This window comes from Pseudorasbora parva, chromosome 5, assembly GCF_024679245.1.
Source record: "Pseudorasbora parva isolate DD20220531a chromosome 5, ASM2467924v1, whole genome shotgun sequence".
NCBI lineage: Eukaryota > Metazoa > Chordata > Actinopteri > Cypriniformes > Gobionidae > Pseudorasbora > Pseudorasbora parva.
Window position 1 is genome coordinate 12,459,367 of NC_090176.1, and position 16,293 is coordinate 12,475,659.

Here is a 16,293-nt window from a genome sequence, read left to right on the forward strand (position 1 = left end):
AACAAATGCATGAGAAAAAAAGAATACCATATGGACGAATAAAGAATTAAAAACAAGCATAGTTAAAACAGTCGTAAAGATATAGTAATTAAAATAATAAAAAAAAAAAAAAAAAAAAAAAAAAAATGGTCAGATCCACAATAATGATCTGATATAAAAATAAACATTCTTCAGTTTACAGCCTACATACATGTACCATCTTAATTAGAACACCTCTCATTCATTTCTTTCTCAAACACGTTCATAACATCCATTTTAATCACTATTCCCTGATTTTTACTCAGAAACCTTCTTGTTAAAACCCTTACTCACTCATCATACCCTCCACAGATTTACACATACTCAAACCTTATTGTCAAACTTACTATTTCCATCAAACCCAGTTTTCACTCGTCATATTCAACTCAAAAGAACATATAAAATAAACAATAACCAGAGATAAGAACAAAGGTAAACTAAAATAATTATAAAAAGAATAAAGAGATAAGATAGGGTGCAATCAGTCGGACGTACAGTGGCACAGTGCTCATTCAGTAAACGCACAGCTGAACAGATGTGTTTTGAGTCTGGATTTGAATGTGGCTACTGTTGGAGCACATCTGATCTGTTCAGGAAGCTGGTTCCAACTACGGCTGGCATAATAGCTAAAAGCAGACTCTCCTTGCTTTGAGTGAACTCTTGGTATTTCTAACTGACTTGATCCTGCTGATCTGAGTGATCTGTTGGGTTTGTATTTAATCAGCATATCTGCGATGTATTGGGGTCCTAGCTCATTGAGTGATTTATAAACAAGTAATAGTACTTTAAAATCGATCCTAAATGTAACTGGAAGCCAGTGTAAAGACCTGAGGACTGGTGTGATATGGTCATATTTTCTGGTTCTGCTCACAATCCTGGCAGCAGCGTTCTGTATGAGCTGCAGCTGTCTAATGGTCTTTTTGTGAAGGCCGGTGAGAAGGCCGTTACAATAGTCCACCCTACTGGTGATGAAAGCATGAACAAGTTTCTCTAAGTCTTGCCTGGAGACAAAACATCTAATCCTTGCAATATTTTTCAGATGATAGTATGCTGATTTAGTTATTGCTTTGACATGACTACTGAAACTCAGGTCGGACTGTAAAATCACTCCAAGATTCCTGACTTGATTTTTTGTTATCAGGCCTTTAGCCTCAAGATATGCGTTCACCTTGAGAATTTCATCTTTGTTTCCAAATGTAGTGATTTCGGTTTTGTCTTTGTTTAACTGAAGATAGTTTTGGCACATCCAGTTGTTAACTTCATCAATGCATTTGCACAGAGAGTCAATGGGGCTGTAGTCATTAGGTGATAGTGCTAAGTAGAGCTGGGTGTCATCAGCATAGCTGTGGTAAGCAATATTGTTCTTTTTCATTATTTGGCTCAGTGGCAGCATATACAGGTTAAAGGTTAAACAGGAGAGGTGCTAGAATTGACCCTTGTGGGACTCCGCATGTCATGGACGTCCACTCAGACTTATGGTCTCCTATACTCACATAATAACCTCTCCCTTCTAAGTATGATCTAAACCATTTGAGGACCATTCCAGAAAGCCCAACCCAGTTTTCCAGCCTGTCTAGAAGTATGTTGTGGTCAACAGTATCGAATGCGGCACTGAGATCCAGTTGTACCAGAATTGATGTTTTGCCTGTATCAGTGTTTAAGCGAATATCATTTATAATCTTTATGAGCGCTGTCTCTGTACTGTGATGTGGACGGAAACCAGATTGAAAATTGTCAAAGTATCCATTTGAGTGTAAGAATTTGTTCAACTGATTGAAAACAACTTTTTCAATGATTTTGCCTATGAAGGGGAGATTTGAGATTGGTCTGTAGTTGCTCAGTATGGAGTTATCCAGATTTCTCTTTTTCAGAAGAGGCTTAACTATTGCAGTTTTAAGGGCGGTTGGAAAAGTCCCATAGAGGAGTGAGGAGTTTACCACTTCTAGGAGATCTGCTTCTAAACAGTTAAACACACTTTTGAAGAAAGAAGTGGGGAGTGTGTCTAGGGCACAGGTTGATGTTTTAAGATGCTGTACTGTGTCTTCTAAAATTTTGCAGTCAATAGCATCGAAATCTGACATGGTAATTTTCCAAGGGTTTGGTATGATCTGACTGACCCCAGAGCAACTAGAGGATGTGCTGATCGCCTTTCTGATATTATTGATTTTCTCTGAGAAGTAGGAAGCAAACTCACTGCATTTACTGTCTGAGAGCATTTCACTAGGAGTCTGACTCGGGGGGTTTGTTAGTCTCTCGACAGTAGCAAAAAGAGTGCGCGTGTTGTTTATGTTTCTGTTTATAATATTTGAGAAGAAGGTCTGTCTAGCTTTGCCTAGTTCAACATTGAAAGCATGAAGGGTGTCTTTATAGATGTTATAATGGACTACAAGTTTTGTCTTCCGCCACATGCGTTCAGATTTTCTGCATTGTCTTTTCATTATTTGAACTGCTGTTGAGTTTCTCCAAGGTGCTTTTTGTTTGGTACTCTTTTTCCTGACTTTTAGAGGAGCAATATCATCAATTACACTCTTAACTTTTGAGTTAAAGGAGTCAAGGAGAAAATCAACAGAGTCTGCAGATATGCTTGGTGTTAGAGATAAAGCCTCCATAAACAGCACATTAGTGTTCTCATTTAAGCATCTCTTTTTGACAGAGACAGATCTAGCTTCAATGGCAGGAGAGATTGATATATCAAAGAAAATACAGAAATGATCAGACAGTGCCACATCCTTAATAACAATTGATGAAATGTTTAGACCCTTACTGATAAGTAAATCTAGAGTGTGTCCACGATTGTGTGTGGGTCCATTTACATGCTGTGTCAAATCAAAAGTGTTAAGAACAGTCATGAGCTCTTTTGTTTTACTGGATTCAATATTGTCTATGTGAATGTTAAAATCCCCAGCAATAGCAAAACAGTCAAACTCTGAGGAAATTATTGATAACAGTTCTGTAAAGTCCTCAGTGAAGCCTGCAGAGTATTTCGGAGGCCTATAAATAATGATAAGCAGGATGCGTGGAGAACCTTTTAACACAATACCCAGATATTCTAGAGACAAATAGTCACCAAATGATACTTGCTTACATTGATAGAAATCTTTAAAAAGAGCAGCAACACCCCCACCTCTCCTAACAGATCTGCAAACACTCATAAAAGTAAAGTTAGGAGGGGCTGCTTCATTGAGGACTGTTGCACTACAGTTTTCTTCTAGCCACGTTTCATTTAGAAGCAGAAAGTCTAGGTTGTTAGTGGTTATTAAGTCATTGACTAGAAATGATTTGTTCTTAAGTGAACGGATGTTTAAAAGCGCTAACTTAACAGTAATAATTTTTTTCTCCACATTAATCCTATTTTGGCAGGTAACAGGCAGCAGATTATATTGGTTTGTTAAACGGCCTGACAAGGCCTTAGACTTTCTTTCACGTAACAGAACAGAGATAGAGAAAGAGGCAGGCACACTGGGTTCCCCCTTGTTTTGTAAACATTTGATAAAGTTACTGTTATCATAGCGGGGACCCAAAACACATCACTGAGAGCTGGAATCAGTTGTTTTTGGTTCACCTACAACAGATGGAGGCGGGTGTGGGCCCTGACGTTGTGACCGAAGAAATCTCACAGGAGGAGGGCGAGGACGAGATGGGCCCACAGGCTTTGGTGTTTGTGGGGCTCCACGATTTTTGGTCGATATTTGGGGGCTCATAGCGATCGAGTGTGATAGTCTGATTCCAGCATGAACCAAGTCCTCCATTTTCTCTGAGAAGCTCAGATGCGGGGATGCTGGAGAGAGGAATGACATGTCCGGTGAGAGGGGCTGTTTCTCTGGTGTTATCGGAAGCTGAAATATGTTGTCCTGGCTTCCCTGTCCATTTTCCAGAAAATCATCCTTGGGTGCTGAATCTTGGAGCAGATCTAATCCTTCACAGTCAGTCTGTGGTGAGCTCTGTGGGCAGGGCTCAGCTGGGAGTGTGTCCGTGAGCAATTGTTGTTGTGGGGGCGTGGTCTTATCATTGTCCTTGTGGGATGTGTCAGCCACATGTCCATTCAGCTGCTGAAAAGAAGTCCTGTGGTCGTCCATACTCTGTATCCGGTTGAGTTGGTTAGAACACACAGCTGAAGGATGATGAAGGGAAAAATAAATATTGTCCTTTAACACTCTTGCACCAAGTTTGTTTGGGTGGTGGCCATTTGATGTAAACAATTGTCTCTGGCTCCAGAAGAGATTAAAGTTGTCGATGAAATTCACTCCCTTCATCATGCAGGTTTTTTGCAGCCATGTATTAAGCCCAAGCAACCGTGAGAATCTATTTGTTCCTCTTGCTGGCAGTGGTCCACTGATGAACGGCTGAACTTTCAGTTTGCTAAGTGTTTCAAAAAGTTCATTGAAATCCCTTTTAATGAGTTCTGACTGCTCTCTCTGAATATCGTTCTTTCCTACATGAATGATGATTTGCTGTCTTGTGTTTTATCAGGATGTTCTGAATTTCCCTGTTTACATCAGAAATGGTTGCTTGTGGAAGGCAGCATGTAGTTGTATCTCTGCTGCTAATGTTTCTGACTGTGGAATCACCCACTATCAGAGTCCTTGGCTCGGCTGTGCTCTGAGCTGAGGGCCGCTGTCTGCTCGACCTTGAGCGCCTGTTAGCATTAGTGTTAGCTGTGGGCTGATGCAATCCGTGTTCGATCACATTCATCACGTTTGGGGATTTATCATCCTCATTCATTAATACTTCAAATCTGTTTTCAAGATGTATCGATGGTGGTCGGAAACTACTGTTTGCAATCCTTGTGTCTGGGGTAGAGCATGCTACTGCAGCAATATATGAAGCTCGTGACAATCTGACGTCTCGAGTGTGTTTGGGTCTTGCCCCCTGTTTGTGCCATCGATTAATGTGTTGATCAGTTACTTGTTTCTCTATCTGTTGAGTAGCACTAAATTTACGGGACTCACCAGCTGTGTGCAGAGGACGTTCGTGATGAAGCTCTGCTGTGTGATTCGTCCGGTTTGGTAGTTGCGCAAATAACTTTGTTTCAAGAACTGCAATCCGTTGTGAAAGTCTGTGGCAGTTTGTGCAGCAAGTAGACTCTTGAACTAAAAGAGGCATTTTCTTATCCTTTCGATAGTAGGCAGCTGTGTTTTCCCTTCCGGAATGTAAGCTGATGGAAGGGAGAGGCTGGTCGAATGAAGTGTTCGCTTTTTTGTAGTAATCCAGTCTCCAGAGTTTCAAGTTTTATCAAAAAAGTTAAGCTTTGTTGTTTGAGCACTGTGTTGATTTGCTGAAGTTGAAGTTATGAGATAAAATATAGAAGCGATAGAGCAAAGCGCGGAGCAGTAAGCAAGAGCGTCCGAACAGTAGCGAAGCAGGAAGTCAACTTTGCAACTATGCAACTTTTGGCCACTAGGGGTCACTCATTCAAAATAATAACAACAGACGTACTTTGATGACGTCGGGAAAGTGCGTGGGCTCATGGGAGTTGTTGTCATTATTGCCACTGTCAACCAGCGAATCTTGCATCTCCAGCAGAAAACATGTTCACTGACAAGGTAATTGATTGTTATATTACATCTCTATAATTGTTAAGTTTAGTTACGGCTTTTCACTTTGTATAATGTCAATCTAATGAAATAGCAGCGAGCTACCGTTACTTAACAAACTTATGAGTAACGTTAGATAATGTGCGAGACAGAATGTTGTGCGGGCGGTCGCTATGTCAACAAACCTATAAGTTGGTAGGCTATGTTGACATATTAACCGCGCATCATAATTTGAGTTACTCAAAATATAGATATGTTGACATGGCATCCGCGATTGTCAAACATTCTGTATATCAACTCTTCAATAAGGAAATAACTTTCAATTTAGTTTATCATTACCAACATAAAACAGTAAATGAGAGAACCAGCACCAGCAATACGTTGTTTATTGGAACACGCGCTGTGTCGCTCCCCACGTTCATCAATCATTCTAATAAACATTTATTTTGGAACTCAGAGATATATGAATAAGTAGATCATTATTAAATCAATATTATATGTAGCTAGTATTAACATATGATAAAAGTGACGGTCACCTTATATTAATTGACCAAGATAGTGGCATATTACCTTATGAAGCTAACGTTACTTTCTCCAGCTACATATAAAACCAATAATAGCTAGTCCATCTGCGTTTTACACATGACATCATTGTGTCACCAAATATACGGATAGAAATACTTTTGAATCAGTTTTTAAAAAAATAGCTCTTTCAGTCTCCAAAAACAGAGAATCCGCCTGTTTGAAAAGCCGATACAAAATGTATAACATTACGTATTCAGCTAAACTCGTCTCAATGTGGTCAAGATCGCTATGCAATATGCAAACATACAGCATGTTATGATTATATGATTATTATGTTAGCTGAATGGTTACTTAAATGACCTGTTTATTAAAACACAAGCGAGATCAGCATCTCTCTGCAGTCCGAGCTTGTCACGAAGATTTCGCCATCTTTCAAAGGCTTCACCAAGGTTTACACGTCTCTTGCTTCTTCTACTGTCCCAAAATCTTCTCGGGTCATTTTTTTCACCCGTACATTTGCGCTTTGTTGAGCTGGCAAAATGTACAGGCAAAGAGTAGTCATGATCCATTATCATACAGACTTTTTTATACGGGGGTTCCCCTTATACTGTCTGTCAGTGTTCCTCTTTGAGTTTGATGGTTCCGCCGAGTTCGCAGGAAGCAAGACGCAAACGTGGATATGACGTGAAAGACTGGCGACATAACGGAAATAAAGACACGGTCCGTGTCTTTGAATTAAAATATTAATTTCTCTGGATTTAGAAGTTAATTGGAACTGTCGGGATAATGTAAACACACAACTTTAAAAAATATATAACATAGATATAGTGATCTTTTATATTTTTAATGCTGAAACATTACATATTGTGCCTTTAATTAGATTTTAATGAACAAAAGCATGCCTAATTAATTGCATTCATAAAAACAATAATTTTAATATAATAATAATAATATAAAAAAAACAATGAAATGTTTTTTTCCTCCACAATTTTTTTTTGTTTTGTGCATTTCCTGGTAATAAAATAAAGAGAATTTTAATTTAATTTATCTATGTAATTTAATCTACAATGAGCTTTACTGTTAAAATTAAAACAATGAATGTATTTAAGTTGTGTTAAGAAACTCCCTTTATTTTCTTTTTAAAGTGTCGTATACAAACTAAAAAATGAGATCACTAAAACACTGCCGTCCTCGGTTTGGATTAACTGACACACAGGCTACCACTAATGCAGGTTTATAGCCTGTTCTGTTTAAATTTATTGAGGATTGTAAAATCTGAATTGTCGCAAAATTGTCAAAATCTGCACCATATGTTTCAATAGAGTTTGTGTTTTGCTGTGTTTAGTTGCGATGAATGGAATTTCCTTTGTAATCCCTTAAGAGTGTGTTTATGCAGATGACTTAACTCTGGTGATTATATAATGGGGAGCATTTCCTGTGGAATGGACAACATCTGAGGAGTCTCCTGACTGTGTATTAGCATGAACATGTGACCTCAACAACATATCCAGCATATAGCGTTAGTTCTGGCAGGGAACTTTAGTCAAGCTCGCGTCAGCTGATCCCGTCTACCTACAGGAATACGACGTCTATCACAGCATGCATAAATAAGCTCCTCCAGTATTATCAGCTGCTATCACGTTTCTCCAGAGCTCATTTACCCTCTCATCAGTCAGGATTCGGCATCTGATTCCCCCTGAATCACACTAAATTCACAAATTAGGTTGTACATTCTAATTTTGACATTAATGTTGTCTACATTGTTGGTTCTGGGCGATATAAACGTTATGCGATATAAACAAAACAAAGTTGGCCTACAATAGAAATTGTAATTATATTGCACTATACATATTATATCGCGATAATGCATGTTGATGACGCAATACCCGCAAAATTTAAAGCCACGCACCATCATATTCGTCATCTTGAGTAAACATAATCAAAAGCGAAACGGAGGAGCTGTGAAAAAGACCGGTGCAACATCCATTATTTGGACTTGGTTCGGATTTAAGCGGGCACGCGAACAAACAGAACCCAGACATTTGAAATGTCCTCATAAACCACATTTATATTGTAATACCAGTTTAATACCCATGTAGTTATAGAAATTTGTGTCCTCATAAACCACATAAACAGGCTCGCACGCACGCACGCTCGCTGTCTTTGTAGTCTCTATATGAGGGCACAAACCATTTTTTACAGTCTATGCATAAATAAACCGTCACTTCATAAGCATTCACCGTTTCATTTAAGAAAACTCATATCATGAAATGAACACACATACTCAAAGATCTTCACGGCAACCGGTCATAATAAAAGTTTGGTTGAACGTGAGAACATTTTTAGAATATATTGGGTATACAGCCTTTGAATGTTTATGTATTGTTTATTTATAATGATTATCATAAATAATAAACTCTATTGAATTGTATTTTTTTTTTTTTTTTAATGATGACGGCTTGAAAGCACTCACAGGAAGTACCGGCCGAGCTCTAGTTTATCTGCATAATAAGGTTTCTTTCTTTCAAAACCTAGTATGCCTCCTGAAAACACTTTCCATATATGGCGCGTCTCATCATTGTGTGACACTTTTGTATAATTTTTGTAAAGTTTTAGCCTGATGATCACTATTAACTGCCATTATATGGATAAGCGTGTACAGGACGATTTTAATACTTTCTGCTTTTCCTTTGTTAAAGTCTCTGCAGCTAGCTGTACGTGAATTTACTTGAATCTGCAACATTGTTGTTAAATGTTCTCAAAACTTCGTATGACATTTTATTTATTTATAAAACAACAACACATTAGCAGTTTGGCTTTCCTTCTATGTAAACGGTTCTGAAATGGTTCTGTTATAATTTATATATCGCAATATATATCATTCTCGCAAGAGGCTGCAATGTATATCGCAATATGGATCGTAGGCCATGTCGTCCATCTCTAGTTTGTCCCCCTTGTATGTAGGAAATCCTGCCCCTGAGGTGGTCTGGCTGCATAATGGAAAAGAGATCCAAGAGTCTGAGGATTTCCACTTTGAGAAGAAGGGCTGTCAGTATACCCTCTTCATACAGGAAGTGTTTCCTGAGGACACAGGCACATACACCTGTGAGGTGTGGAATGAAGCCGGAGACGCTCGGACGGAAGCCTCACTGACTGTACAAGGTACAAATCATACAAAGTACAAACTGCATGACAAAATGGGATCTGCAAATAGATATTGCCAGAGCCATTTATAATAATAAAATATTTAAATATGAATGTGGATCTCCAATGGGTTTCGGTTTGTTGCTCACAGAGCCTCAAGATGGCGTTCAGCCCTGGTTCATCACTAAAACCAAGTCCTCTACCGCCGCCCTGGGTCAGCACGCTCTGCTCTCTTGTGCCATCGCTGGTGACCCCTTCCCAGAATTCCTCTGGATGAAGGATGGGGAGGTAATATCTGGAGGAGATGACTTTGAGATCCTTCAGAAGGAAGACGTCGTCTCACTGCTCATCAGGAAAGTGAAGACAAATCATGCTGGAAACTATGAGATTCATCTCAAGTAAGAGTTTTACACTTGATATATATATAAAAAGATTTACTAAATCATTCGTTATAGTTTTACTTTATTTATGGTTAGATATTTGGGTAATGTTGACTCATTTTGTGAGCATTACTAAATAATAATGTGCATACTTGCAGAACTAAAGATGCTTTATTTCACTTTAAAGAATGACAATTCATTTTTTTCAACTTATATTGATCATGTACTAATGGTCTGTTCATAATTTGTTCACGGTTACCCTTTGTTTATTGAGATGATATTTAAGCAAGTTTGATATAAATACTTCAGTGATTTATAAGTGATAGTGTATCAACTATAATAACTCATCAAACATCTACTTTTGATCCGTTTGATTTATTTCATGTTTTACAATTTTTTAAAGATAACTTACAGCAGTTTTGTATATTGTTAGCATTATTTATAAGTTATATTTATATAGTCATTTTTTAAATTATTAGTTCATCATTAACTAATAATTAATAAATGACTTGTAACTGAATTTAAAAAAAACATTTATAAAATGTTAGCATAATACCCATTAATTATTTATGAACACATAGTCATGTTTTGTAAGTGATAGTTCATCATTAACTAATAACTTATAAGTGACTTATAACTGAACGTTATTATAAAGTGTTATCGGTTTGGAACATCTTGACCATGACTAAATGATGACAGAATTTTCATTTTTGGGTGAACTGTTCCTTTAACAACATAACACAATGTAAACATGGTTTAAGGATTATATAGTTTCTTTTTCCTCAAGGTGAATGATATGGATTTTATCTTGGTGAGTTTTTTTTCTCTCGTTTTTTTCTTCTTTTTCTCACTAATAGTTTCCTGTGAAAATGAGATTTTACCCATAAAAAAAAAAAAAAAAAAAAAATATATATATATATATATATATATATATATATATATATATATATATATATATATATATATATATATATATATATATATATATATATATATATATAAAATATATTCTGGAAATAATGTAACTGGAAATTATTCTGGAATTATTCTGGAAATATTCTGGAAATAATGTAACTGAAAATATGAATATTATTTTAAATATAACCATTTAAAATCTAAAGTATTGATGCATGACGGTAGTATTGTCATTTTGTTACATGAGCTCCGCACATTTAAGTACGTGCATGGCGACATTCTGGCATATCAGGAAAGATTGTTTTATTAGTTCCTCGTTTACATTTTCAGTTCTGCAGTAAATGATCTCCACCGCTCATAAATCCTCTGTTGCTCTCAGGAATAAAGTAGGAGAGTGCAGGTCAGTGGCCACTCTGCACGTCAGCGAGGACCCCATGTTGTCTGGTGATGATTCTCATAAGCAGTACGTTCTCCTTCTATTCTTGCTCTCTTCTGCCCCAAAGCTATATTTACAGCCCTTGCCCCTTAACCCCTGCACTAAATCTACATAATATCTCTATATAACCAAATGCTCTGTTTATGCTTCCTCACTCAGCTGTACTGTTGTCTAAAGAGGAGTGTGGGTTAGTTTAGGGGCCCCATTCTGGTCTCATTTCCCTATAAGGGAGTCATCTCTGATGCAACTCTGTCGTGTTGAACTAACTCTCCCCTTGATTAAGCTGCTCTCCAGTGTGGGCTGAGCTAGCCGGGTCTTTAAACATCTCTGTATTTTTTTCTCTCCACTCTTCCTGTGGCAGCCGAGGGGCGGAGAGGACTGCACCAGGCAGGGGAGGACATCCAGAGACTCCCAGCCCTGCGACGTCGCGCTCTGATCCGCTCTGGGAACGCAACAGTCGGACCGATCAGGAAGAAGAGGAGGGGTGCGCCACCCTTGGGCTTCTCAAAAGGCGCGTAGAGACAAAGGAGCATCGGGAAGACCAAATCCGACAACAGGAGGCCGAACAGATCGACTTCCGAACTGTGCTCGGCCGCAAGGTCAACACTAAGAGCGTCTCCGAGGAAGACCTGAAGGAGATCCTGGCCGAGCAGATGGACTTCAGGGGGAACCTCCAACGGCAGATCAAGCCCAAGACGCAGACGGAAGAGGAACGTAAAGTCAACGTTCCACAACAGGTGGACTTCAGAGCAGTGCTGGGAAAGAAAGGAACCCCAGGACTGAAACCTGGTCCCGGATCCTTAGTGAAAACACAACCCAACAAAAATGAAGCTGTTGACTTCAGATCGGTGTTAGGCAAAGGGAAAAAACAACTAAGCCAGGACAGCAATGGAGAAAGCCAAGTTGATAAAGACACCAGAGAAAAGGAAAATGATGTGAATTGTGTGGTTGGAGAGATAAAAGAGAAACCAAAGGCCGTTGGGATAAAAGAGCCCACTTTTACACAGAAACTGAGTGACGTGACGGTACTGGATGGGGAACGTTTGCATCTACAGTGCCAACTTTCATTGGAATCTCCTGCTAAAGTGACATGGATGCTTGATGGAAAACTCATCAAACCATCCAAATTCATCATTATCGCTAACGAGGGTCAGTGTTGCTTTTACAATGTAAAATTAGCCAAGTAAGAGGACTAATTTGTTGCAAACTATCATGGATAATGTTTGCCATGTTGGCGTTCATCAGGTGCTCTATTATATGCATGTGTACGTTTCAAGCACCATAAGTGTGATATTAATTTTGTACAAAAGTTAATATTGAGTACCTGACTAGTTTCAAATAAATGTTCCAAATGAAGCCAACGCTGGACCAACTTTGTGTTCTGCAGAAAAACACGAAGATTGGCTGAAACGCCACAAACATAGACGAGCACTCTTAGAACGCCGCTTATCCAATCAGACAAGAGGACTGGAAGTAACTGTTACGTAATTGTCATTAAACAGTGGTAACATGACACTGGTATTAGCTGGCAGGAGTGTGATTAGATGAAGTTTATTTAAGATGTTTCATGATGTATTAGGTCTATCAGTAATGAAATTAAAGAGAGTGTGACGGTGTGCAGCGAGGGATGTATCACTGTGGCTTGGCCACCTTGGCTCCTTACTAGCATGCTCATTTTTTTAAGAGGGTATATGTTTCACAAAGACTTCATCTGGCTCAATTCTATCAATGTAGTGACAAAAACAAGATAACCTTTGTACTTCAAGAATATCTGATTGAATATGCATGTATTTGGTACATTAAGACGTACCAAATACATCTGTCACTGCACATTTGCCCAATAGATATCGCTTATAAGACCATAACTACTTTTATGATCAAGGGACAAGTCCAAATGATTTCTGTGGTAACTGACAGCATGTAGTAGGTATTGTCAGTATATGTTAACTTTGCTGTAAGAGAAGGAGCTTCTTCATCCCTCTGAGCATAACTGTTTATTGTGTGTATGTGTGTGAGCAGGTGGTCAGTGCTCTCTGTCCATTGATAAAGCTCTACCTGAGGATGAAGGGCAATATGTGTGCAGAGCAGAGACCAATGAGGGAAAGGCAGAATGTTCCTGTATGGTCCTAGTGGACGGTGAGTATATCTTATTACACACCAGTACAATACATGTGTTTTCAGCACGCTTGTCCTGTAACTACTCTATGGAACTAAATAAGCAATAAGCTCTCTGAGAGATGAGATGAGGCGTACTGGAACATTAGCTATGTGTCAAGAGTGTAGTTATTTTGTGTGTGTGTTTGTGTTGGTCTGGGGGGTGCTGGGGATTGTTCAACACAAACAATTATTTCCCTTTCGACAAGAGAACTATGTCAAAACATTGGGTTCTTTGAGAATATTATGGTTTGAGTCTGTCTGTTTTGGGCTGGGCAGTATGTCTCCCTCCCTAGAGTCTCAGCCTGAGTTCTCCAGCTTCCTGTAATTACGGGCCAGATCAGGCTGCATTGCATCCCTTGCATGATCTCCTTGTTTTGCTTCGTAGGATATATCTTTACGCCTTATTCTAAAACTCTATAACCTGCCTAACATGTTTTGACTATCCTCTCCGGATCTCTGTTTGACTTTACATGCCATGTGCCAATGACTGTCTCTTTTTGTTATGCTTCGCTGGACATGTCCCTGCAGTCGGCTCTAGATCCCTCTGTCCTGATTAAAGGACATGTCTCTTTCTCTCTTTTATAGTTTCCAGGACATGTCTTTACAACCATTTATGGATCTCTCCTTTCCACTTGTTTAGCGGTCTTTGGATATATTTATCCTACTTAACAGGGCATGTCATTAAAGCCATTTCTAGATCTTTCTGTCAAGACTTTTGTCTTGCTTTACAGGACATCTTCCCTTTTTCAGGATAAAGTATTCTAACAGTGATCTCTAGAATCATCTCTAGATGTTTCTGTCCTAACTAATGGACATGCCCCTATAGCCAGCTCTTTATACTCAATGTTTTGATTTCCAGGACATGTCCCTATAGCCGTTTATAATCATTTTGCCCCGCTTTTCAAGACTTGACTCTAAAGTCGTCTCTGTTCCGTCAAATGCGTTATGTAATTTGTCATCCATTGTAGATCCATTTACACTGTTTCTGACATCCATCTATATAGATCTCTGTGACGTATCCTTCTAGTCGTTTCTTGATCTCTCCATCCCAACTAAGGGACGTGTCCCTACAGCTATCTCTTCCTCTCTGTTCTGGTTGTCTTTACAGCTGTTCATAGATCTCTCGGTCGCACGTTAAAGGAAGGGTTCTTTAAGCCGTGCCCAGAATCCTGATTCACTGGGCATGTCCCTACAGTTGTATCTAGTCTTCACTGTCCTGCTTTACAGGACATGTCCTTACAGCCATCTCTAGATATCTCTTTCTTGCTTAACAGTGACAAAAGATAAATACCTACACCTGGAAAAAGTATAATTTTAAATGGTGGCGTGTTAGTATAGTTTAAGTGCTTTAATGTTATCAATTACTTGCATAACATCGATTACAGCTTCTCTTAAAGTGGCTCTTGCTATTTTTACTATTCAATTCCTTTTAACCTCACGTTTGACTTTTGACCTTTGTCTTGGTCTATAGAATGCCAATAAACTGTCAAAATAATGAATTAGCTTGGATATTTTAGGACTTTTTTGTGCTGAAGAGGAGGCATTATATGCTGATTTCATGAGGGTCACATGTGATTCTAATTTTTCTCTCTGTAATTATTTCTGTATTTTCTCTGTCTGTCTGCGATCAGATCCCAGTGTCTCCACACCAGCTGATAAGCGGAGCAGGAAGCCCTCTACCCCAACCACAGAGAGTGAGTTTCCAAAATATGTACTTCCTTTTTTATATCCCAATATGGAGTGGCGTGGGAGATGTGAACCTTTCCCACTGTAATGCGCGCACATGCACACGCGCACACACACACACACACACACACACACACACACACACACACACACACACACACACACACACACACACACACACACACACACACACACACACACTTTTAGGTTGCTCGTAGCTTTTGTGGACAATATCACTTGGGATAAATCACTTTTTACAAAGAAAGAAAGAAAGAAAGGTCACTGTTTTTAAAGCTAACAGGAAGCACTCCATTTGATTTCTGATAAGGTTAAATGCAGTGAATTTTGCAATTTTCTGCAAAGTTGTTCAATTGTTTGAGATTATGTTTAGTGGGTTGCTACTTTTTTTTCTGTAAATACTTCTAGCTTAAAATCAGATTAAAAATACAAACAAAGACATCCATCTGCATGTAGCCTAGTTCATACATCCCTGTTGAAAATAAAGTCCTTAGCAGGTCAAGAGCTAGTCCTAAGAAATCTCCAGCTCAAACCAGCTGCCATGCTTCAAAACATACCTAACCAGCATAGGCTGATTTATTTGTGTCAACGGGGATATCTACAGATTCAGGGAAAGATGAAAATTGTAGTTTTCCGCTCTATGTATGGATATATTTGCAAAATAACATTTTAAGCTGTTATTGTTAAAGTTGAAGTATTCCTATAGTTGCCGTATGGTCCTTAGTTTTGCGTCGTCTAGAAGTTGCAGTATAGTAAAGAGGAGCATACAGGACAATCCCTAGAGGAGATCCATGTTCACTGGTGAACCAGTTGTTCACTTCTCACACTCTTCATCGGATGAGTTGTTTGACAAGGCGGCTGGATAGCTGATTTTGACCGATTTTTAATGTTAAACCAACTCGGTGAGCAAGGAGGAGAGTGAAGGGTGAACAAAAGTGTGTTTTAGAGATATAAAGAGAGAATATAAGGAGATTTCTGACAGCGGAGCAAGAGAGATCATGACTTTTACTGCATGACTGCTTGGCAAAACCCACTTGGATTTCCATGTATGGGCTCAGTCAAGACTCTCTCTCACTCTCCGGACCACGAGGAGTGTTGTATGAGTTTTCTAACATCAATGTTTTTAACATGCCTGACATTCTTCAGAATGTTTTGTGAAGCTTTTGTATACTGGTGCGTCTACTTTTCGCCTACTCTTTTAGCAGACGGTCGTGTTTTCCACAGTATGCTGTTTCTTTCAAAATAGCTGAAACTGAGACTGTTGATATGTGCACTCATCTTTTAAATGTCCCATATGTCAGTCTTTATTCTCAAAAGAAAGGAGAAGTGAGACTTTAAAGGTATATTTGCAAAGGTTACAGGACATTTTTGCTGTGAGAAGAGAAATCACCCTTCCATGACATTATCTGTGATTTAACGTGCAGGTGAAAGTGTTGAATGATGCTTGTACATACGTGCAAGCCATGTGAAAGGGCCTTTA

General features: G+C 38.8%; 1 protein-coding gene across 4 annotated transcripts in view; it reads left to right on the forward strand.

Moving 5' to 3' along the window:
• Positions 1 to 16,293, forward strand: part of mylka (myosin, light chain kinase a) — a 151,486-nt gene that overhangs the window by 94,300 nt on the left and 40,893 nt on the right. For all 4 annotated transcript variants that reach the window (XM_067443257.1, XM_067443258.1, XM_067443260.1 and 1 more), the window contains 6 exons: positions 9,042 to 9,239; positions 9,373 to 9,619; positions 10,896 to 10,979; positions 11,314 to 12,101; positions 12,972 to 13,088; positions 14,741 to 14,803. In XM_067443257.1, the coding sequence (XP_067299358.1) occupies positions 9,042 to 9,239; positions 9,373 to 9,619; positions 10,896 to 10,979; positions 11,314 to 12,101; positions 12,972 to 13,088; positions 14,741 to 14,803 (1,497 nt within the window). The remainder of the gene's footprint in view (positions 1 to 9,041; positions 9,240 to 9,372; positions 9,620 to 10,895; positions 10,980 to 11,313; positions 12,102 to 12,971; positions 13,089 to 14,740; positions 14,804 to 16,293) is intronic.